Raw genomic sequence first — 25,186 nt, forward strand, 5'->3', positions numbered from 1 at the left:
TTAAGAGGCTTCTTTACAGCTAACCATTAGGGTAATGGGTTGTTATTTCTAACCACACTTGGACAGGCCCTCATAGACTTGAATTTCGTGAGAGTTGTACCCAACTGTGCAGCTTCCTCCTGTTAAACGCAGGAACGGGATGGGGTGAGCTGTGGGCATTATTAATATACAGAGACATCTGCTGCGACCACAAAGCCAAGTGTGACTACTCACCCTGCTGTCTCTTTCCCACAGCAACACCCATTAGAAGTGCAGGGGAGATACCCTTGCAATTAGCTGCCACCCAGAATCTCCTTGTGCCAGCTTGGAAAAGGGAAGGATGGAGACTCAGGTATGATTCGCTAGGTAGCAAAGCAAGGACAGCAAGATGGGGGAAGGAAGGGGTGGCCATAATCTGAGACACAGAGAGAAGAAGTCCTCGGGAAAAGTGCTGATTCCAATCCCATCTACTGTCCTCTGGCATTTCTCAAGCTAGACTGGGGGTTTGAATCAAAGCAACTTCTGCTTACACTGCTTACACTTGTCTTTGCCACAGACCACACTACAAACTGAAGGCACATGAAACTTAGTGCAAAGCCTTCCTTTAAAAATTAGATTTAAAAGGTGTTTTAGTTCTTCTTTTTCCCTCCTCCAACTACCTTCCCCATTCAGCTCCTTACCCTCATTCGTGCCTTTCCCTTCCCCAAACTCCTTCCTTCAACAGCAACCTTCAACAATAACAAAACAACAGAAAGAAAAGCACCCCCAGGAAAATATGCGCTGCCCTTCTCCATCTGTCCTTAATTTTCCTCCCAGGTTTGCCTCTCTGCAGCCCTCTTTCAAAGCAGCCCAGCCACTGGGCAGTGGGGCTGCAGAAGGATCACCCCAACCCTGCACACCAGGGTCAAGGTTTTGAAAGGCTCAATTCAGCTCTCTGTGAACTCTGCTATAAGAACTCTCCAGAGACTCCGACAGCATTGCTCGCTTTCTCCTGTGGAAACTCTGGCCTTTCTGTTTTCTGCACCTAAGCTTCCCTTACATCCTTTCAAGCCATCAGGTAGGTGCACAGAGCTGGGGAAGGGCAGGGTAGGTCAGTGGGGGCACAGTGGGTAAAAAACCTAATTAAGCAACAGCCAGCCCTTGTCTAGAGAGCAGGGATGTGTCCAAGGAACAGCGGCTGGGAGGCACTACTGCATGGAATCCGTCCTGCATTCCCATGGGTGCCTGTGTGGGGATCTGAATAACAGACAACACCATAGCTCTCAGCAAGCAATGTGCCAGAAGGACAAGGACCTCTGCTCTCCTCCTTCACCCATCCCCTTGCCACCTTTATACAATAAACTCCTTAAGGCAAGGGCTCCAAAAGAGAGAGGAGCTCACTTCATCCTCTGGGCTGTTAAGCCTCTTAGATCAGGAAGGAAAACAGAGAAAGACTCCACCAAGCAGAATAGGAAGCCCCAAAGAAGAGGCTGGGATGAGACTGGGAAAACCTGCTCTGGCTTGCAGGTTGGATTTTAGCTCTGCACTCCCCTTTCTACTTTTTGGGGTAGTTCTTTTTTCACTCCAGGCCAGCACAGTGCCAGTGACAGGGAGGCTGCTCAGTGAAGATACTGCCGTTTGCCTGGGCAAATGCAGCCACCATAGGGACCTGGGATGCCTGAGGATATGATGGAGGAACAGAGCAGCACCGCCAATCTCAATACCTTCAGCTTGACCCTTGTACCATGAACCTGTTCTTTTGGGTCCAGACAGGTGCTTTCTGGACCCAGGAAAGAACAGCACCATTCATTCAGTCCTCTTTTTAAATGACATTTCAGGCACTGCTGGCTCTCTAAGACCTCTGCCTCAGCGCCTCAGCAAGTTTCTCTTTCACTCTGTTAAATCAGTGGGTGGCCTAGAGGTGCAGAACTACAGTCACTGTCTGGAGAGCCACATCCCCTCTACCTTGCTCTGGTGGGTACACAAGGCTACAAGCTCCCTGTCAGCTCATTCATGCTTCTCACAAATGCATTGCAGTGTCTGGAGATAGGTTGCCCTGGGACCCAGCTGTGGGCTCCTGCACCCACCAGGAGCAGGACCTGCAGGACTCACACCAGGTTGGAGCTGGATCTGCCTGTGCACTGGGAAACACCTTCACATCATCCATCTGTGTCGCATCCAGCATCTCCAGCTTCCAGAAAAGGAAATACATTAGTTCATCGAACTCCAAAACATCATGGCTTTGTATTCAGGCAGCTGCACCCACCCTGAGGATGAAGGGACATGGAGCCATTTAAAAGGAGAGACCCAAAGGGAGCAACTGAGCCACCCCCAACCATCATGTGAACATTTCCTTAGTGAATCGACCTGCTGACAGCACCCTCAGCAGCCAGCAAAAGACTGTTCCTCCCCAAGAAGCCCTTCCTCTTTCCAGCAGAGCAGGGATCAGTTGCCTGGCACCCCAACAGCCATGACTTATCTGCAAGGTGTGATGGTACTACTGGGAGCAGGAAAAATAGAAGAAACGCTATTATTGCCAGAATCACCTCCATCAAGCTCCACCAGAAGCAGCCTCTGGCCCCTGCAGAGCTGGAAGTGCAGAAGTTACCCACAGGACTTCCCCAACCCTCCATACATCAGCGCAGGGAAATGTGGTACCCAGGAGCACAAACCAAGGGTGAGGGAGGCAGAAGTTCGCTAAAGATACGCAAGCTAAAAGCTGCGCGGGCAGGCTGTGCCAATAGTCTCATTCTTCATGTAAGAGAGCTCCCTCTAGGTTAAACACTCGGGTATTTCAGAGCGCATTGCTCAGTTTGGAGCCCGTGCTCTGCCCTGATGCCTTTATCTCCGGAGAAGTGTCTGTCAGCCGGAAAGCCTGCAGGTACCCCAGAAAACACGGGTTTGCGTTCCACTTTTAACCCGGCCTTCCTGCCGAAGGCATCGACCACACGTGGCTCTGTGCTATGTGTACACGCTTGTGGGATGCTGTGCTCTCACACATGTACAAAACCGAAGGTCCTCAGCACATCACCCATCAGACCTACTCCAATATGTCCAGCTGCAGCTACACACAGGAAGGAGCTGACCTGCAATTCCTCCAGCCCCAAACCCAATCTTTACCCTGCTTTGAAACCCTTATGAATTATTCCACAAAGAGATGAGCGGGGGAGTGCAGCAGAGGCTTTTGAATTCACAGAACTAGAAAAATCAGAAGGAAAAGACTTAATGCTGGAAAATGCAGGACCGTTCCCTGCAGTGGATCCCAGGGGCTTGGTGCGAACTAGTTTTAAACCTTGAAGTATTTAATACAGCTTCCTGTTTTATTTTTATTTTACCTAGACTGGTATTTACTAATAAACATGCAGCTCGCTGTATACAGAACAGCAGGTAGCTCCCATTTACAGCTGTATATAACTGACTGCAATATTCAACACCCTCACTCTGCTATGCAGTATGATACTCACAATAAAACACATGCCGTATTTGCAACTGAGTCCATGCTGCTATTCCGGTACGTGACACACATTAAGAAACAAATACAGAACACAGGAAAGAATTTACCATTTACACACAAAAAAAAAGATGCGTTGGGATTTTCAATAAGTTCTAGCGTAATACACTGTCATTTTATACCTTGTCTGCTCCCTTTTTCTGGCTTTTCTCCCTCTAACTATAAAGCTATAGGTTGTGCATAGATTTTTTTAAGCCTAAGATACCGTACCAATGTGCATTTATAAACTCTACCATAGAAGTGTAAGAATTGACAGAACGACTCAGTCCAAGGGTCATCCAGGCCAATATCCTGTCTCTGACATTTTTTTCCCATTAATATGGATTAGGCATACAATACAGTTTACTACAACCTCGGTTTATAACCACATTAGTGATAATAATACTGCCTTGTGCATAAATGCTTATAGAGTGCAGTGGACAGGGAAACAGCATCATTCCCACAGGGAGGGAAACTGAGGCAGGGGAGATGGAGATTTCATTTTATTCATATATTTAATTTATATATATATATCTTGATGGATATGATGTGTAACAAGGAGCCATCAAGAACCCCAGGTAGCACCACCATCCTCTCCAGCCCTTGCATCCAGCCACACAGCCCTGCCAGGGCCACAAGCCCAAAGGATGCTGCCCTGGGAAGAGTTAATGGTGGAGGTCTCAAGCCCCAGCGCTGCAGGTGTCTGCTTTAATTCTTTGCTGCTCTTCTCCCAAACAGCCTCAGGATTTCCACCCTCCCTCCTTCTCCTTTACAAATGAGTGTTTAACATAAGAAGAGAGACAAGAGGAGCCTGGGCAGCAGGGAGATCTACAGCCTTTTCTAGGCAACCTGAGCAGGCGGGACAAGGCAGCTGGCTGGAGCCCAGCGAGAGAGCGGGGACCATGGGACGAGCCTTTTCACATCTGGTTAAGTACTGCTAAACCCTCCGACGAGCTGCCTAATTATTACAACACTTCTGCCGAAAAATTAACGTGCTTGGCCGGCTGCACTGGGGCAGAAGGGGTAGGAAAGCAGCTGTCAGGACGCAGGCAGCGATGGGATGCAGTGCAAGAGCACAGGAGAAGGGCAGGGAAGCTCTGCCTGCAGGGATCCTGCTGAGAAAACAGCCTTCTCCCTCCTTATCTTACTGCGTGGACCGCCGGAGAGGACAGTGCCAACAGAGTTGTTACTCTAGCAAGGGCAGCCCTTACAAAGAGCTCAACAGAGATGCCCTGTCTACCAAAATCAACAGAACAACCTGCCAGCATCCCAAAAGATATATCATTCTCCTGAAGACCCAGCAGCAGAGCCAGGAACAGGACCTGGGGCATCAGGATGCCTGGTTTCTGCTCGCCTCTGCTTGATGAGCCCTCATTTCAGTAACTTCCACAAAACCCAGGTGTGGCACCTTATTTCTGTAGGTCTGTATAAGTGCTATAGGTACTGTACCACTAATGAAGCATCTTTCATATGCACCCCTCCCTGCAAAACCCACTTAAAAGGGCTGCAGAAAGATCATGAACAGATCATCGGTACTGCTCCCCCAGCGCAGCCATCTCCATGTCAGGTCATCACAAGCCTGCGGTGGGTAAGCCTCTTTCTGCTACAGCTGTGGTGGGATTAATCTCTCTCCTTAGACAAAAAGGTGGGCTTATTTCCCGAGAGGTGTCCAAGTACACCCAGAGAGCTCAGCAAAAGCAGCAGCCCGCTGGGTGCCTTTTACCCACAGACATTAGATGAAATTAATGACACAAAAGTAAGTCTAAAGGCTAAGACAAATAGAACTGGCAACAACTTGAACCTTTGGCCTGTCCTTTGAAAGTCTCTGGCAAGTCTCAAATCTTCTTGATCTGCTCACTAAAGGGTTGACTGTCCCACAATTATTTTCCAAGCATTTGTTGGCAAGTTGTAGGAGGAAAAAGGCATTTCACTGAAGCTGTGAGTACAAAAGCTCAGCTCCAGCCAGGGCCCTGGACTCCACTTCAAATTATAATATTTTAAGTACCTGAAAATAAATATTTTGTCAGCTGCTGAGAATTAAGAAGTAGCTTCGACCTTTCAGAGAGGGGAACCCTGCGGAGAGCGGCGAGCCTCAGAGAGTTAGTTGCAAAACAAGCTTTGCCCAAGCCATTCAACCTGTCTAGCACACACACAGGCTCCCCTCCCGTGCTCCTGGCTCCTCACAAGCTGTCCAGAGCCTTCTGGGGCACAACAGGCTCTCATGCACCCAGCAGCTCCTTCCCGGCTGGGAAGCATGCTAATGAAAGACACTGGAGTAGCACTTTACTGTAAACTGGATGCTACAAGTGTAATGAGCACCCCTGAGACGGCAGCAGCAGCATGTCAGGGCTTCCTACTAAGAGCTGCCAGTCCATTCCCACATCGCTCACTGGTGCTGTTGTTTCATGCTGTACCATGCCCAATAAGCCCTATCCACCAGGATTAAAAGAACCTCACTTCTGTTTTACCACATCTGACTATGACCAAGCACCTGGGTAGATGCACCAACCAGCTCCCATACCTCTGAGCTGCAATGAACACTCTTCATGCTCCAGTGATGGCAAAAGGAGCCCACGCAAAGCTCTGGCTTTCCAGCAGAGCTCAAAGGGTTAAATCCCTCTCCCTTCCCCCCGGGTGTTTCTGCCTTTGGCCTTTAGACCAGCCGTGGTTGCCAATGAGGACTCATCGAAACAGCACCAGGCTGGGCCTGTCAGGAAGGAAACCAGCGCGTCCAGAGTTTTGTTGTTCTAAGGGAATTTTTTTTTTAATTTTATTTTACTGCTCAGGAAGGAAGCCAGAGCCTGCGCTTGGGCTCCAGGAATGTCGATTACTCATCCTTCCCTGCATTATTCCTTTTATCTCTCACTTTTATCTACCTTACTCCAAATTTTTCACCCCCGGCTCTTTCTCTGCTGTTCCTAGCCACTGCTCCCAGCTGCTCATCCAAGTTTCATCCAAAAATGCGTATGTGGCAATCGTTTCTTCAGAAGAAAATCCCAGTGATGATGTTCAAGAAACAAGCCTCCACCCCTTTCCCCATCGCAGCCTTTTCAATCCTGGTGCAACCATCTGGGTACCAAGTTTATAACCACTGCCTTAGGACTGAGCACGTCTGAAACGTGAACACAATCACCCTCAGCATGCAGCTGTACTACAAGAATATTGTAACCCCTGCTTTAAAGACAGGCAATGAGAAATGGCTCTGCTTCTACAAGGTCAACAGAGTCCACAGAACAAGCACAACCTACGCTTAGGGCTGTGCCCAGGCAGCCCTTCCCTCTTCCTGCTATGCCTGGCTGTGAGGAGAAGGCACGCTCCACTCTGCCAATAAATGTGCCCTTCATCTTCAATACCCCCACACAGGTCAAGCTAGAAACGTGCAACAGAAGTGAAATAATCGGTATGTGACAAGTCAATGACACATTTCCTTAGCGACAGCAAAACATGGGTCCTGGATCACCCGAGCGGCAGCGAGCCACCTGAGTACATAGCAGAGGGACTATCAGCAAGTAGTGTCTAACTGCCTTCTCCTCCCAGGCTCTGCAAAATCCATCACACCACCCAGGGATTTCCTTTCCTTCTTTGCCCAGGTGCAGCTAACAACCCAGACACCACTGGCAACATCTGGGAGAACACAGACCCAGATGTTTCTCGTTGACATCATAACCTTCCCCAGCTTTCACTAGGCTGTGCCTGCTCCTCAGGGTGGGCGCCTGGAAGGAGATGCACATACTCAAGGGGAGGCTCAGGTCCTTACAGTGCTCCTGAAGAGGTGACCAAAAGTGGAGTGTTACTTATTTTAGTTTAAGGCCCTTTGTTCCTTAAGATATGCCATAAACCTGGGGCCTGATCCGGACCACACCATACACAGCTTTCCCAGGCTACAACACCCACAACATCTCAGTTACATACAAGCAAGGCCAGTTCAAGTTCTCTCTGCCCAGCTCTGTCTTGCTCTAACACAATCCTCCTCTGTTTCCACAGTTAACGTGTTGTTCTCATTTTAAGAGGGGAAAATAATGAGATGGTGGGAACATTACTTCTGGCTAATGGAGACAGAGATTTTTTTCCAGTATATGCCAGTCCTGATCCAAATAGCATCATACTTATTTCAGTCTTGGACCAAACATGGGACTGGACACAATACATTGGCCAAATTAAGACAGAAATAACTTGTAGCGCTTTTCTGCTTCACACAGTTTCAAAGACCTCTTGCTGACATTAAATGTCTGGTCTGCAGACTCCCTGCTTCCCCAGTACTGAATCTCCAGGAGCCTTCAACACAGCTTCCCCTGAAGTTTTTAGTCCCAAATTTTGAGCGAAGGCAGGCTGCTGATCACCATGCACCTTCTGTAGCTAGAGCAGCTCTTTGAGAGCAGCACTTCTGTCCGTGAGCGCAAACATGCACAAAGGAAGGAGCAGAACAGACAGTGGCAACCAGCCCCCAGGAGCAGAGACTGCAGGAGCAACTCCAACAGTCCTGTACAGGGCTGTGCATTGAGCAAAGTGCAAAACTGAGGGCAAAGAAGCAGGGTTGTAAGAGTTTAGCTGCTTGTTCTCCCCTTGTGTCTAAGGGGCACCTCCTGATGTATGAATCCACTCAGGCTGGCACCTTTTTGATTGTGACCATTAAGTTCTTCTGCCTGTGCTCCATGTAGGGTTACCCAGGTCACTGATAGCTCCTTCATCTCCCCAGTAAAAAAAGGGCCAGTGGTCAAACTGCCTCTTCAGGGAGGCTGAAGACAAGTGCTCAGGAGGGAAAAACCATCACCCTGACTAAGGACTTCGCTGGAGGTTTACCTCCAACCTATAGCGCTGGTAATGGGAAGTGAGACTGGTTTGCAAGGAGGAGAATAAGCAAGAGAAGGAAACAAGCTTCTGCAGCCTCGACAGTGCTGCAGCGTTTGGCCTGGATCCCTGTGACCTGCACTGATATCCAGCATCTAAGATATTGCTTTCCATCCATTCGCAGCCGCCAGGACCTCACAGGATCGTGTGCATTGCAAACAGAAACAAGGAGACAAGGTTCCCTCTATCCTGCATGGGCCAAAGGTTGGCCTGGGTGCGGAGTGGCTCTGCAGCTCTGCAGTGGCACGGCCAGGCCACCCTGATAAGGCTTTCACTCACCCAAGGTGCCATTCGTCCTGCAAGCCCTCCTCCCTGTTCGCTCACAGACACCCTGGCATCGCCTTGTGCATCATATGGGGCTTGGGCAGGGGTCTCCAGTAGGGAATTTTGTGGAGTCTTCCCCCAAACAGGCCTGGGACAGAAGAGTCCAAAAGAAATCTTCAGTATTAGAAGCAAAGTTGGAGGAGAAGGGAAAGCTGTCGTCTGGTACCAGGTCTTTTCCCATGCTGGTGAAACTACCAAACCACGGTATCTGTAATGAGGGATTATTACTCTATTCCTCCTTACAGCAAGGGATGTTACAGGATGGACAATTTCCTATACTAAATGGCTTTGCAAGTTATTTCCTAAAGTGCAGAGAAACAACATCAAAATCAGAAGAAGAAGTTGAGTCCTTTTCAATTAAAAAGACCTCACTTTGAATCAAAGTACCAAAAAATCCCAACAGGAAGGAATGGTTCCACCAGGGCAGTCCCTTGAGTTTTACTTTCTGTTCTGTTTTCAAATCCTATTCCATTTGGTGAGGCTGTCATGGGGAGCTCCCACCCCTGCAGCACGCCGCTCGCCCGCTGACTGGCACCCCAGTGCTTTCTGTTTTAGTTTTCATCCAAGAGCCGCAAAGCGCTCCACCTTCCTGCCAAAGAAGGAGCCCGTGCTTGGGAATCCAGCTGTGCCAGCAAGCCCAGCATCTGCAGCTGGATATGTCCTGCAGCCCTCACCCTGCTTGGAGCTGCAGCATCGCAGGTTTGCAAAGCACAGGCAAAGCTGCAGGATTGTACCAGCAAAAAGCTCATGAGTGAAAAGCTCTTGGGTCTTCCCAAATTGAAAGCTTGATGTTGTTACTCTGTTGAGAGCCAGTCACTAAGATTTGGTGCTGCTGGGGGAAAGCGATGACTCAGTTTCCAACTCTTTCTTTTAGGGGTATCCAGAGACACTTTCCCCACTGTATTCACAGAACAGCCTGGTGCTCACACAAGAAGGTACAAAGCACATTCTTGCTCTGCAATTCAGAAAGCAGGTCTTAGCATCAAGTTATCAAAAAAGGGAGGTTTTAAAACAATACTCCTTAGAAACAATGTCCCAAGTGAAGAAAAATACGATGGAAGTGTCCACACCTGAGCTCAAGGAGCAGTTTCACTGCCACCAGAACTCCCTCCCATGTTACCTGCATTTAGGACAATAAACTCTCTTTGCCTCACTCCTGCCCAACATTGCTTTTCTCCCTCTTCTGTTGTTCAGGGTACTGCTGCAATTCAAGGCACCAATAAAAGGTCGAAGGAGAAGAGAAAGAGATGGCTAAAAACACCCAGCTTACCACAGCCACCATCTGTGTTTAAAATGACAAGACAAAGAAGAGGACAGACACACATGGTACCAAACCCCACAGTACTTCTTCAGCCTTCACTGACTTGAGTGCTAGGTGCCAGTGGAAAACTGCCAACCTGGCCAACCCCTAGGAGCAGCAGGAAAATACTTCAGCATTAAAACAGAGAAAACTGCATTCAAGGTGATGAATTTACCCTGAATGCCTGAAACCTGCACGTTTATATACACAAGGGTTGCTCAGGCCAGAAGAGCCAAGGAGGCAAACAGTGAGGTTACATAAAAGGGGAGAAGGACACACACAGATTACAGATGTACATTTACAGATACTACACATGCTCTTTTCCAGAGGATGCTGAATAGGAATCCAATCCCACATTAAATTTCCCAAATAGAAATCCATTATTGCCGAAGAATTTCAATTGCTTTGCATAGCTGAAAAATGTCCTCAGAAGTCCCCAAATCTGCTGCTCCATCCTGAAGAACAGATGAAAAATTCATAGGCTATCAAGCAAACTGACGTGATCAAAGACCACCAGCGACATGAACTGCGGGATAAAAATTGTCACAATTTGCTTTCAATGGCTGCTTTGCTTGGAATATGGTATTAAAAGAAAACAACTTTGCCCCCACTATGAATTTGCATTAGAAATCCATAATAAAAATAAAGCTTAATATTATACAAATGGGTGCAGTTCTCTATAGTGCTCCGGATGCAGATTAAGGTTAGACAGATTTTGGATGACAGTTATTTACCTCAGTCTAACACCATGTATGCACAAATGGAATTTATTTTACAGCTGCAGATATTAGCCAGAAAACGGAGATGAGAGGAAATCTTACACTCTCACGTAAAATATAATTATGCCTGTTTTCTGCTCCTTGGAAGGCAAACAAAGAGAGGAAAAATTAATCTGCTGCTAGCATTTAATGGGTCTTGTCTAAATGACATCAAGCAAATAACAACCAGCAACAATTCACAAACACCTTCACTTTTATTTTTTCCATGAGGGAATTCCAGAAACTCCAAGCCCTTGTTGCTTTGAACACTTTCACGGGTACAGAGCAGGATTAGGCCCATGTCTCAGTATGTCTCTTTCCTTCGAGACCTTCAGATTATCAAAGAAAGAGGAAAAAAAAAAATCACAGGATTTCACTAATGCCTATTCTCTCCCTTCTGGAATATACATCCATTTCCCCCCGCTTATCCCAACTCCTCACACAATTGCCACTGATCAACCAGGAAACTGTTGCTAACTCTTGAATTTTGCAAGCTAGCAAGTAAAATAATAAAACAATGTTTTAACTGTCGGAGATCCTGGCTCGCAAAGTGCACTTTGGTCATTTCCTTTAATAACTGTAGTTTAGCAGTAATGATTTATAATAGTTCATAATATTCTACTAACTGTACTATATTAATAATACTAATACTTTGCCCTTGCCTGGTGTCTTCTGTCAGAAGATATCAAAGCGGCACACGCCGCCATGAGGGAGGTATTGCCATTCCCCAGTTAGGGATCGGGAAACTGTGACTCCAAGCCATGCCCAAGGTCAGGATTCCCGATCCTCAGCCCAGCACAGCAGCCACCGAGTCTGCCTTCACTTCTTCTGCTGCAATTTTGTGACAGCAGCGGAGTGTGATCGATGGGGCCGAAGATTTAATGTGATTAATTCCTTCTCGAAAAGCAAGGTTTGGCGGGTGGTTTGGGGGCCGTGGTTTTGATGGGAAATACCGAGTGAGGTGGGGAGTTTGCTCTGCAATTGCACAATAAATACCCTGGTGCCAGTGTTCAGACGCTCCAGGCAAATGAGGAGCGATAGGTATGTACTGCACCCATGGCCATCTCTCCAGCAGATGGATAAATACGGCATTTTGGTGTTTCTCAGAGCTCCAAGGATGGTGGTTACGAGCCTTGACATCAACTCCCGGGGAGACCAAAGAGGAAGAGAAAGGGCACAAGGCATCGCTGGCATGGCTGAGACAACACGAAAGCAGGCCGGATGGCAGCGGCTGCGCAGGGAAACGTTTTGGAGGAGAAAACAGCCCCATTCCTCCCCCTCAAACGATCAATTAAAAGCCATCCTTCTGCCGAGAGAGAGCCCGGCGAGGAGAGCAAATGAGGGCTGCGAGCAGAATAGCCACCCGGCCCGGCTCTGCATGACAATTGATGGGAAGGGGAGGCTGGAGGGGCTGGCGGTGGGGGGAGGCAGCCCTGTCCCTCCTCTCACCACGGTGATTAGGTATTCCGAGTGTGCCAGATAGCCCCAAATAACAGAAAGAGAAATATAAACTGGAGACCGGCAGATCCAAGGCAGGCCAGATGGCCCCGCAGCCGGCAGGGGCTGCTCCCATCCAGCCCTTCCCCACTTTAACTGTTCAAACATTTCTTTATCCCGACAAGACAATTAAGCCAAACAGCACAGAAAGGAGTCTCGGCAACAGTTTGCAGGGGGAGCGGGAAGGTTGTTGACAGAAAAGCAGAAAAAGGAGGTGGCTGCTGCCTGCTCCAGGACCTCCCTCCAGGCAGCGCACCTAGCTCCATGAGGATGGCGTGGTTTCAGTGGTGCAACGGGGATGGATGCACGACCCTCATGCCTATTACTGTCTATCTGCCTGCCAACGCCTTCCCAAAATCTACTGTTGCTCCTTCTCTCCTCCTACATCACACAGGGCACTGACGATGGAAAGCAAACATTCCACTCGATTTATTTCATTATTTCACAAGCAGTGTTAAGCTTGCGATTTCCCATGGTCGCAGCTGATTATTATTAGCAACAAAGCATCACTTTGCTTTACACCCAGATTTTACCAGGCTTGGAAGTGGTGCATCCCAGTGGGAAGAGGCATAGAGTGATGGATGTGCGCACATATGGATTTGTGCATGTGCGCGTTCCCCTCCAACCCATTGTTCTGACACAAAATATAAGGAAAAAAACCCTTTTCCCCTCCCAGCACATAGGCATACAGACAGACACAGCTCTCTACACAAGTCCCAGCCCATAAACACAAAGCCCAACAAACACACTTATCTGAGTGGTGGATGACTGTACAGACAGTTCTCAGCCTGATTTCCAAAGCGCTACGTTATTCAGGCTTTCAAGCTGTGGTCATCATAGCCCTGATGTTCATCACCTGAAGTGTGATTTACATTCAATCAATAATGAAGCAGTTATTTCAAAAGGAAAACTAACTCTGTGCTAGAGGTGTTTTTTAAAGCCCTACAGTGGAACAAAGAGCTCTCTTGCAGAGAGAAAACCCATTGCAGCACAAGCTGTCCGTGTCCAGATAACCAAGGTTAAATATGATTATCAAAAATAATAATCAAAGTAATGTTAATAGAACCACCCCCACTTTATGCACCAGTCCTAAGGGATGAGCGGGGATCCCAGCCTGCTCCCCAGCTCAGTTGCTCATCCCCAGGACACACCAGGAGCAGGGTGAGAGCTGCCAATGGTAGCAGGGGAACTGAAGCTAGAAGAGCCAGGCTCTGCCCAGAGGATGGAAACTGAACCAGCAACCAGGATGTAGAGGGTCACCTTCACACGTCAGGCTGTGCTCCCCAAGAAGTCACAGACAACACATGATGAAGACCAAGCAGCACACAGCAATAGGAAACCATCTTCTGTCGGCACAGGGGGACTGGGGGCATGGGCAGCCTTGCGGGAAGAGTAAGGGTGTCCACTGGACAAGATCCAGCTCTTCACCAAGAGATCCCATCTTTGGCATGGACCTCTGCCTGTCACTTTGTGGGAAAACGATGCTGTGGTGACTGGGTACAATATTTTATTAGACTGGGACAGATTTTATTAGAAGGAAAGAGTAAACCCAGGGATCTTTCATATGTTCTCTGATTTTAAAACAGGTGTATAGGTCTCTTCTGCAGAAAGAAACATGCCATTTATTTCCAGTCCTTCTAGGAATCTCAACTATTGCATGCTTATTAAAGGAAACCCATAAAATACGTCTCCTGGTGTCTTTAACACATGCTTTACAAGAAGCCCTGAACTCTAACAAATGGCATTATTTTTCTCCGTAAGCATCTGAAGGAATGGGCCCATCCAGTACATGGCATGTCTGCTGCTTCCTGGAAAGGCTCAGCTTTTCTACATGGTCCCTGTACACTCCACCGCGCTGGATGTCCTGACTGTCTGCACTTTACAGCAAGGGACAGCTCACCCCAATGCAGACATCTCAGCCCAATTTGCTGAGTGACAAGAAGCATCATCCCACACAGCTGCACCCCAGAAATGGTGCTCTCCCTTCATGGGAAAACAGGCTGAGATTTTGCTCCCACAATGCAGAGGACTAAATACAGCACCTTCCAAACATTCCCTGAAATGAAAATGCCTGACTTTGGATTCTTCTTTTGCTGCGAAGTATCTCAAGTGTAATCATATTCTTCAGGAAAATTAAAACTCAGCTCATTGAATTCCTTTTTTTTTCTTAAGAAAAAGGCAAATTCCTTAGAAAATCACCCTTTAAGCTATGGGGTAAAACAGATGTTTTAATGAGCTATTCACAACAGGTTCTTGCGCAGTGGTACAGAATACGCAGAGCAATCACAGTAATTCGCCTTCCGTGTCATACAAACCCTTTCAGGAATCTGAAAAATACAACTGAATGATGGAGCCCTACATATCTGAGCAGCACCTGTGAGACGTGTAAAGGTGTTGCTGATCTAAGGCAGTTTCACCATTTTTGCTCTCAGTTGTAGAAAAACCTCATTGCATTTTTGCCTAGAAGCTACAGCCACCTACCTGCAACAAATTCTCCATCAGGAGCACAAGTAAATGCATTTTACATAGGGTTATACGTAACAATTATACTAGGAATCCACCAAACTTCTCAGAGGCAACAACAACCCCTTCTCCCCCCGGAGTATGCATTTATATGGAAACTCCAAAAACACACAAGCAAACGTCAATGCAAAACAGGATCACGATCACATCTCGTGATCTCTCAAAATTCCTCATTGCGGAAGTTTTCCTTTTCTGATGGTCAACATCAAAGATCATTAGGATCCCTCTAAAACGCTCTGCTGCTCGCTTTCCCGGCCTCTAGCAAACACACCCATACGTGCGTATGCACACACCAAATAAACTCGCCGTGTTAATGGAGCGAAGTTTCCATGGTGCAGTGTCTGTATGTGATGGGAATATGATACAGAGCCAACAGACATATTCAGTGTACACTGTCCTGGTAGTTACGGAAGAATTTTAATGTGGATGAAATATCGGGGACGTTGTATTTGCCCGGCTCCTACCGTGCAGCAAAGCATCTCAAAGAAATTTAACCATACGGGAAAGAAAACAATAAAACAAAACACCTCCCATTTTTGCCCCAGTTTCCCCATGCTGCCTGCAAAGTTTTATTCCGCTTCCCCTCCCCATGAAGTGCCGTGCCATAGGGCTGGTGGCGGCACAGGGAGCCAGTGTCACCGTGCTGCCTCTTGCATGCTCCTGCGCAGAGCCCCGTCTGCTCCCAAGAAGACGACCCACGTTCAGCACATACAGTTGGCAAAGGAAAGGCACAGCGGTGGATGTGGATGTGGATATGTCTGTCCATCTGCAGCTGCGCTCCATGTGGTCTAATTCATTTAACAGATTTACTTCTTTAAATGGGGTATCTGACAGGATTTTGCTAGCAAGATCCATAGCAGCTGATGCGCTCTAAATTAATTTAGCTAGTGGACCCACTCCTCCACCGCTATCTCCCAGAGTATTCTTTCAAGCAGGCTTCATTTCCACAGCCAGGTTATATCGATAAGGGAAAGAGCATCGACAAAGATGTCTCTAAGCCTTGCCATCTCACCTGCCTCCCCCCAGGATAATTATATTGCCAGCTTATACACACACACATCCACACGTGCTCCCACCTACAGCCAAGTCCCTATGGACCCAAAAGGAGGGAGAGGGGATGCTGAACAATGAAAGAAGCTTACGGCACAAAAAGTAGCACAGCCAGGGGTGGATCAGAAGGAGAGCGGGGAAAGATAACAGTTCGCATTCATAGTGCAAGGAATACACAGCTTCTGCCTTCAGTGGGAATCGTCTTACCCTCACAAATGCTGACATAAAAGACAAGCAGCATATTTCAAAACCAAAGAGCGATGGATTTACAAGGCAGGTTGATTTTATGATGACTTTTATTGAAAAGGTACGCTGGGTTTAGGCAGATGCCTTTTAGCGCCGGTAAGTTAGCACAGTGCCTAATTCAAGGAGACAGCCTGAGGAAGCAGCGCCGACAGGGGAGAGAGAGCCACAATGTCTCTATTACTCTCTTCGGCATCATAAAGGGGAGAAGAAAAATCACGTCTGAAAGGGAGAGGAAGGAACAGTGCAGCAGGTTTTTGCTGGGGAAAAAATAGTAATAATAATAACAATAATAATAAAATTGTTTTCTAGATAGAAAACTCAACAGAACAAAGGAGCCCATGTGAAAAGCAAACCACTTGCTTCTCGGTCTACATGTCTGGGTTTACAGGAAAACTCTAATCATAAGTCAGTGCTCTTCTTCAGGGTACCACGCTCCACTGCCCCTAGACCACTCCCCGTCATGGGTCACCTCCCAGCACAGCAAATCTGGAAGCCTGTCCTTCCTGAAGGACAGCTCTGCCCCCCCTGCATAGGCAACAGCACAAGGGACAAGGTGATGGGGAGTTACAGTTGTGAACATGCAGACTGATTTCCTTCAGTCCAACCACCGTGCGAAAGAGCACATCACCTTTCAACAAGCACCAAAGGAGGAAACACTCCGAGAAAGCACATGGTGCCGCAGCTTACTGAATTGTAAGGATGGATCCAGGTTTATGTCTCGAAGAGGGAGCTTGGCAGCCAGAAATACTCTTACGATAACCAGAGGAAAAGGTACTTTTATCTTAACCTGAGGCACAAATCCTGAAGGTGATGCATTTGCTGTAAAGAATGGTGTGCATGAAGAAAAGGTCAGAAAGAAATACCTGAGGAAGCAAGGGGTACATGTTTCCTGCAAGCTCTGGGAAAGTTTCTGGCTACACACTCCAGCTGCATCCCTGTTTACACACATGTATGTACCAGCATCTATAGCCTCACACTCGGGGCTCAGACAGCTTTCTGCACGGTCAACATTGCCTCTCCAGCTGTGTGCTGGAAGACGAGTTTCCTTCAAGAGCACCTCACCTTAAAATCTACCAATGTCCATTTACAACAGACAAGGCAACACCGTGTGGCTGAGCTTGGCAGGCAGGAAAGGCTGGTTTTCCTCTGCCTTCAGCAAGAACCACAGCACTGCGGGACAATCACCTGTTGAGTATCTCAACAAGGTGCAACTAAAGAAGAACCAACAAGTCAATGAAGGTACTTACATCTGTCACTTCGGTCTTCGGGACTGGATGAGGTCTCCCGGTCAGAAATGAGGCCAGAAACGGCAAAGATCTTCTTCCCCGTATCATCAACTTTGAGGGAGCCGGGGGAGCTGGAGGGGAGCTGCGTGCCAAACTCATACTCCTTCCCATCGGTGTCGGAGAAGCGCAGATGGGGTGAGTCAGTGTCATGGCAGTTCTTCAGGCGCTTGGCCGGTGTAAAAGCTGACTGATAGCTCTCCCGGTCCTCAGTAGATGCAAAGGGGCGGAAAGCCCCAACACCGCTGTGGTTCAACATACTGATCGGGGTGCAGTCCAGGTTAGGGGGTGCGAACTGGGGGTGGAGGTGAAGCAAGGACGGAGGAAAGTCACGGTTTGCAAACGCTCCCGGCACCCCGCCTTGCCGGTGATACATGGAGGCAAAAGTATATGAGCCATTGGTAAAGGGAATGTGCACGTCCTTATCTGCTGACACGGGGACCCCAAAAGGCCTCGGCTGCTGGCAGGGAATGGAAGCATCACGGCTGGCTTCAGCAGTGGAGGCGAGAACCATCAGCGCCGGGGAGGCCAGTGGGTTGGGGAGATAGGGTGAGTTCTCCATCTTGAACGCGGCCCGGTGTAAGTCCATCGGAGTCTCTTTTGTCAGCAGGATTACAAGCGGAACAATCTTCCCTGGAAGGAAAGCAAAGCGATGCCTGGGAATGGAGCGAGGAAAATTACTGGAGCATCATCGCCCTCCGAACACTGCAAGGAAACAGAAGAGAAAGGAAAACACAATCGGTTAGGCTTCTGCACTCCCCTCTCTGGGATGCTCCAGCAGCCGGGTGGCCACATGTGTTACAACCCACTGGCCGGAGACGCACCACTGTTCTCATTCAAGAAAATCAATAGACAACTTCACACACTACTGGAATCAGCTCTGGCCCTCCAGGTTAAAGGGTATCATCCAGTGCAGATGAATGAAAGGCACAACCAACCATAATAACATACAGATTTAATAACCCACTAATAAACAAGGTTCAGTCTAAAATTAAGATAGTAACTCCAAATTATAATTGTAATTTTATATGGCAAAGGAGGCATGTACATATAATAAACTTCAGAAAGCCCACACATGCACACACTACTATTTGCTTCGGGGGGTGTGTGTGTAACCACCATAAAAATATCTGTTGCACATAGTTACCCACATGAGCCAGCGTAAGTAGTTATACTGTACACGATGTCTAAGACACATGTATTTTCTCTCATTCTCACAGTATATATGGGCAGGTAGGTACTTGCACACACACAGTACTTGATATCATTATGTGTATATATATATATATATATATATATATGCACACTGTTGGAATGTAGGAATGTGATTGCATATGAGTGCATGTGTGTAATACACAAGCACCCACATGCGCATATGTGGTCCCTGCTAGCCAAAGGAGAAGAGACATCCCCAGTAAAATGCCTGGCAACTCTGACAGTATTTGAAATCATAATGGGTGCTTCTGCCATCTGATCTCTGCAAGCATCTCCCTTTCGGGTCGGGGACAAGAGAGAATGGATCAGTAATTTTACTTCCTAATGCACTCACTCTTAAGTAGATTTGTAAACTGCCCTGGATGCGCCATTAACATTTAGAGGAAAATGTTAACAAAATTTCTGCCTTGCATCTTGCTGAGCCTCCCGGGTTGGCTGCAGCCACCCAGCCAGCCACCACCCCCTCCCAGGGTGAGAGAAGGGAAAATGCTCCTTTCTGTGTCTCCCCCAGTTCGCTCCGGCTTTTTGTGTTGTTATTTTCTCCCCCAATCAATCTCATGTCTTTTCTTTTAAGCTTCCGCCGCCTGCCATTCAGGCCCCACAGCCCAGCTTAAAATACAAGGACTATAACTTTGAAACAATATACTAGCCGCTGGAGCTCAAAGGGCCAGAAAAATCATATAATAATAAAAAGCTGTTGCAAATTGTGCCTCTTAAATCCAGAGGGTCAAACATCTCAAATAAAACTTAGTGAAAGAGTGTCTCCCTAATGGAGTGCCTTTTGTACTCCATGAATGAGGGAGCCTAGGTTAACAAAGTGTATGAAATCCAGTCTGTGGCTTTAATGCAGTTCAGTGATAACATTTCCTCTCTCCCATCCTATACCCAGCCACTCCACCGACTGTTATTAATTGTGAAGATGAGTGGACATCATCTCTCCGCTTCCTCATTTGGCACCCATCCCTACAGACATCATTGCTAAATTACCAGATTATGTATCTCGCATTAACGGATTTGCTCTCTTCCAAATTTTAAATAACTTTCCCGTCGAGTTCTTGCCACGGGGAATGAGGGGGGAGAGGGAGAGAGAGGGATGCCAAGGGCATCCTGGTCAGTGCTGCAGTCCTGGGCACACTCGCTCAGCTGCTTCACGCCAGGCTGATCAAAAACTGGAGGTCAGGAAACTGCAGCCACTGGCAAACCTGGGTGGCTGGGGGCTTACACAGCCATGTAAATACATACATACACACTCAAGATTATATGTCCAAAGAGATGCATGTGGATAAGCCACCAGTCTCAGAAATAAACAGTCATTAGCATGGAAGTCCAACAGAGCAATCATGGGAAAACATGGATTTCCAGCGGAAAAAAAAAACAACAAAACGACCAAAACCCAGCAACCACCTCTGCCTCCTTTTCTATTTTTACTTGTGCTATCACCCCATTACGTTAAACGTATTTCATAAATTAGTAATCTGGCCCCGCAACACTTGACACTCCTGTAGGATACTGTGAATCACTACAGCCGCTTATTCGTTTGCAAACTTCATTACACCAGGAATAAATCAACACATTACAATATCTCAGCCGGCCAAATTTGATTTTTTTTCAGCTCCCACTTCCTTTTTCGTTCTCCCCCGCTCCCAGCACCTCCCCAACCCCCAGCAACAGGGACAGATTAGACTGCAGCAGGCCAGTCATTATGAAAATCTATCGTTAATACACTCCCAATGTCAAAATGTCATAGATTCAAATACAGAACCCCAAAATAAGAAAACTGACTGACCTCCTTAATTAAAAAAATATGGATTGCGGGGTAATCAGCTGGAGGGAACATTTGGGGGCCGGGAAGGCGGTGGGCACAGGTGGAGGGAGGCACTGCTACTTTTCTGCCTCTATGCTGATTTTTTTTAATTTAGCACCTCGCGCAAATCCAGATTAAAATAACTCCAGCTATTGATCCGGGCAGTGGAATTGACATTAATTTTAGTTCACTTCTCACTTTGCAAAGGGATCAATAGGAAGTAATAACAGCTGACATCCCCGCTGAAAGGAGGAGAAAAGACGGGCTGGAGACAGAAATCGAAAAGCAACCAAATAAATCAGCAGCTACTTTTCCACAGCATCAGACAAACTCCAAACAGATTGCAAAAAGTCTTTGTTGAATTAACTAAACAAGGAGTAGAGGGAAGGGGGGTGGAGATCAATCGAGGAAGGTGCATAAACTGTCTACCAAGTACGAAGGTTAGACGGACAGGCTGCAAACAAACTCTGATTTTTTTATTACTATTGTTTTTTTTTTCACGGCTCCCAATTTGTATAGTTATTGGGTTTCAGAGCTACCCTGTTTAAGGTGTACACAAATTACCTGTGTAATCGTGTGTGTTGCTAAGAACAAGGCTCAACACGCCACAACCAAGACAAATTGAATCAACAGCCTTTAGCGCTGAACCACGAGGGGGAAAAAATATCTCTCACTAAGGAACAAGTTGTAATCAGTTATCACTGGCTCAGTTGTGGCTCCTCTGCTTACGACGGTCGCAGCACTGGGCTGAATTAGTTAAGAGGAAAGTCTGACAAAAGTAGGAGAAGCCATGAGGGAGCTGGATTTAGGAGGCATCACAAGCACGCCGTAAGTGGAGAAAACAGCAGTGACCACTGGTTAGAAGCGTAAAACCCACTCGTTAATCAGCCAGCAAAGAAACAGGCACCCAGGCAAAACACATGCACACCCCAGACGCCGCCACCAGATCTGCAAAGCTCTTACTAAAACCTTACTCAGAGTTCCTATTACTAAATCACCTCTCTGCTATCGATTAAAATAAATAAAATGCACCACTCTGGTTTCTACAACAGGTTGCATTTTTGCGGTCTCTCAACCATTTCCAAATGCCAGAGATTAAAATAATGGGGCAAATTAACATTTTTTTTTTCACCCTCCAGAAACAAAGTTTTCTTGGGGTTCAAAAAATAAATTAAAAAAAAAATTAACGAGCTATAGCAAAAAAAAAAAAAAAAATCCAACACCAAAACAGTAGGAAATCCAGGAAAATTGGTGATGCATGTAAATTAGGAAAGATCCAGGAAAAAAAATCACAATATCCATTTACATTAAAAACTTCTTTTCCCCATAAATGTCAAGTAGGAATTTAGAAATATGCTCTGCGCAGAAAAGCCAAAGATTATAAAACAAAATAATGCCAGCTGTTTGGGGATTTAAGTGCTCAAATGGATTATATATTTGAACCAAACTGGATTTCCTTATAATAAATAAAACAAATGCAAGCTCGAAAGCCAACAAAGGAGAGCTCTCATCACCGGATTAAGATACAAAGGAAAAACAGTTAATTTTTGTTATTATTTTCCCTTCCCCCCCCACACCCCAACGTGCGAAATACGCCAAGTGCAGCCGCACACCCGGGCAGCCGCTGTGAAAACCGGTGTAAGGGGAAATGAACAAAACAAAACACTACACAGGAGAGCGGGGAGCGGAGGAGCCGGCGGCGGGGACGGCCGGAGCTCCGGCCCCGGGCAGGGCAGCCCGGCCTCTGTCCCCTCGTCCCGCTCTGCGCTCCCGCTGCTGTTTTGCTATAAACTTCCTCAAATGTATATATGTATAAATATATAATTTTAAGAATTAAAAAGGGGATGAAAAAAAGCCCCCGGCGGAGAGGGAGAGGCGGTGTCGGGCTGAAGGGGGGGAAGCGCGGGGGGGGGGGGGTGGGAATAGGGTGAAAAAAAAAAGGGAGAGAAGAAAAAATAATGCCCTACCGGATAGGGGATTATAAAATACGCCGGTACCGGAGCTACCGGCCGCCGCGCCCCGGCCGCGCTGCCAACTTGGCGAAACCCGAATGAAAATAGCGGGCGGTGTCGCCCCGAGGGAAGCCCCGCTCCGGCGGGCACCGGCACGGGGCTCCGGAACCGGGCAGCGGCCCCTCCGGCAGCGCCCGCCTCGGCCAACCGGGCTGGCACCTTCGCCTCCTGCCGCTGGCCCTTCTCCCCCCGCCCGGGTCGGGTAGGGTCGGGTCGGGTCGGGGGGTGTTCAATAAACCCCAATAAAACACAAGCAGAAGGGGTGAGCCCCGGTTGGAGCCCACCGCGGCCGCCAAGCCCCGCCGCTCCGCTGTGCCCAACAGTAAATTAAACAGGTGTCTGGCGGGGCCGGGGCGGGGGGCACGGCTCGGTACGGCCCTGCCCCGGGCTCGGCTCAGCCCGGAGAAGCCCCGCTTCCCGCCGGGGCTGCTCGTCTCTTGCCGCCTCTGGAATTGTTCGCTCCCGGGAAGGGAGGCGGGAGGGGGGTCCTGGGTCCGGTCCGGTCCGTAAAGCCCGGGAAGCGCTTTCCCCCTTACCCACCCCCCCACACACACACACACTTTTCCTCCTCCTTAAACCCCCAAGTCACAAAGATCATCAAACGCAAAGATGACCAAAGTTGTTTGGATTTATTGCAACAATCACTTACCATACACATTTCCTGTGTGGAAGGATAAGCATTCAATACAACTCTTTAAGTAGACAGTTCCTAATGATTTCATTGTGGTCAACCAGATGGTTTTTATGTATTTAGATCTGAAGGTGAAGAATTATTTTCCATGCTTCCAACCTATTTACAGACTTCCCTGGTCTAGAGCTGGGGTTGCTGGTTAAAAGAAAGAAAATCCTGCGATTTCTCGATCGCATCGCTGGATGATCCAGAAAGTTTTCTAAAGGACCTAAAGCGAAAACAAGGATAATTCCTTTCACCTCTTCTGGCTTCCCAAGCTACGCCATTCACATGTGGAGTAATTTTAGCTCATTCGTTGAATAACGCTGACAATTTAAACCTCCTCTCTACCTTTTGTTTTATCTGCAATAATAAAACCAGAACGACACCGCGTGCGAGAGAGATCCAGGCGGCCGGTTCCTACCTGAAAGCAGTCGGGGGCAAGGGCGGCAATCTTTTGGGGATGAAGGACCCGAGGAGGGGCGAGGATGTTGGCCAAACTTCAGCCTCGGCCAAAATTAAGCTAAAGCGGCGGCTTTACCAACGTGAGTTTCGAAATAAAAACTCATTCGGTCTTCGAGCAGGGATCGCGCATTTTTGGTACGGCTTAAAACTAAAGTTCACACGGGGACTGCGCGCTTGCAAAAATGAAAGCTTCGGAGTAAATGAAATTACCGGTTGTTCGGGGGTTCCTGAGCAAACAGAAACCCTGGAAGGGGTTTTCCTTTTTCAGAGACTCTGTTTGAAAAATAAAAGCCTTATTTGGGGTATTTGCAAGGAAAAAAAAAATAGGGGAAAAAAAGGAAAACACGAGCAAGGCGCCGAGCCGGCCGGTGGGTTTGTGGATCCGCTTATTTCCTTCGGAAAAATAGAAAAGTTTTTGTTTCGTAGCCGCTGGGAAATGGAACTGTCGCTGCCCAGAGCGACCGTGGAGAGAGCGAGGTCCTGGGCGCCGCGGGGGGAAGCGAGGAAATAACTCCCCGGCTTGCCCCGCCGGGAAAATAAGCTCGGGGGGAGGGGGGGGGGGGGGGGGGGGGTGTATGGAAAAGGAGTTAAAGAAATAGTGTCTGTTTCGGAGCGAGGGCTGTGCGCCGGGCCCTGGGTCCGGCCGGGCCCCCCGGCACCTGATCCCTGGTGGCGACCGGTCCCCCCGGAAAGCCACCGTGAGGCTGGGGGGAGGGATCGGGGCAGCTCGGGGCTCGCCGAGGGTCCGGGGGGGGCCCTTTATGTGCCTTTCCCCTCGGCATCACCATGCCGATCCGCACCCACCCGGCCCTCCCCGCGGCCGGCGCGGCTCCCCGCCGCCGCTGTCTCGCTGCCCGGCTTCCCCGGGGCTGGGCAGCGGGAAAGGGCGCTGGGGGCTGTGGTGGAGGTAGGAGGGAGGGAAGGGAAAGGAGGGGGGAGAAACTTGCCCTGCAAAGTTTGCGTGTGTCCGGGCGGCCCCGGTGGCCGGTACTCACGGTGCGGCTGCCGGCGGGCGCTGCGCGGAGCTGGCGGCGTGCGGGGAGCTGGGGAGTCCCGGGCGTGCTGGCCCCGCTGCGCGCCCGCGGTTCGCATGTAGCAGAGCGGGAGACGCCGGGGGTGCGAGGGAAGGAGCAGTGCTGCCTCTCAGTGCCGGCTCTCATCAGTGAATGAGCCTCCACTCTCCGAGGGACTCCTGTCTGCACACACACACACACGCACACACATACACACGCACACACACACTCGCACACGGAGCCAGGCTGAGCAGTGCATACATTAGGGCACTCGGGCAGTATGGGAAATGCAGTCCAGGACCGCGGACCGGGCGCACACCCTACGGCCGGCCACCAGGCACAGCCCTGGAGTTGTCCAAATGGGGCGTCGGGGGGCTGCTGCCCTCCCAGGGACGCCGCTTCCCCCCCAGCCCCACCGTACCGCCCTTAGTTCCTGCCACTGGTCACATTTTCCACTGCGCAGCTCCCTCCTGAATTGAAGCAGGGTCCCTCGGATGGCAGAACCCCCCCCGGGGCACCCCTGCACCCCTCCAGTCTCGGGCCAGCCGGTACCTGCGGGATGTTCATGCAGCCTTTCCCAGGCACCCCGCTGCGTCTGCTGGCACTTGTACCAGGGTACCCAGGGATGGGCAGACCTAAGACCGTCCCCAAATTCACCTTGGACCATGGCAGCAAAGCCGTAGAGCAAATTAGGGAATTCACCCTCTCAGTGTTTCCCCAGCTGCAGCAC

General features: G+C 48.7%; 1 protein-coding gene across 7 annotated transcripts in view; it reads right to left on the reverse strand.

The window, feature by feature from the left end:
* RNF220 (ring finger protein 220) overlaps window positions 1-24,607 on the reverse strand; it is a 224,643-nt gene extending 200,036 nt beyond the window's left edge. For 2 of the 7 annotated variants that reach the window (XM_061451459.1, XM_061451455.1), the window contains exons 1-2: window positions 24,439-24,603; window positions 17,242-17,982 (exon numbers count right to left, since the gene is read on the reverse strand). In XM_061451459.1, coding sequence (XP_061307443.1) covers window positions 17,242-17,866 — 625 coding nt within the window. In that variant the 5' untranslated portion in view covers window positions 17,867-17,982; window positions 24,439-24,603. Of the gene's footprint in view, window positions 1-17,241; window positions 17,983-23,402; window positions 23,930-24,438 lie in introns of those variants that run through there. The other 5 variants (XM_061451458.1, XM_061451452.1, XM_061451454.1 and 2 more) reach the window with 5 other exon arrangements.
* Between the last annotated feature and the right edge of the window lie 579 nt (window positions 24,608-25,186).

This window comes from Pezoporus flaviventris, unplaced genomic scaffold, assembly GCF_033815535.1.
Source record: "Pezoporus flaviventris isolate CSIRO_AGI_PZ_B2104156 unplaced genomic scaffold, CSIRO_AGI_Pfla_v1 ptg000013l, whole genome shotgun sequence".
NCBI lineage: Eukaryota > Metazoa > Chordata > Aves > Psittaciformes > Psittacidae > Pezoporus > Pezoporus flaviventris.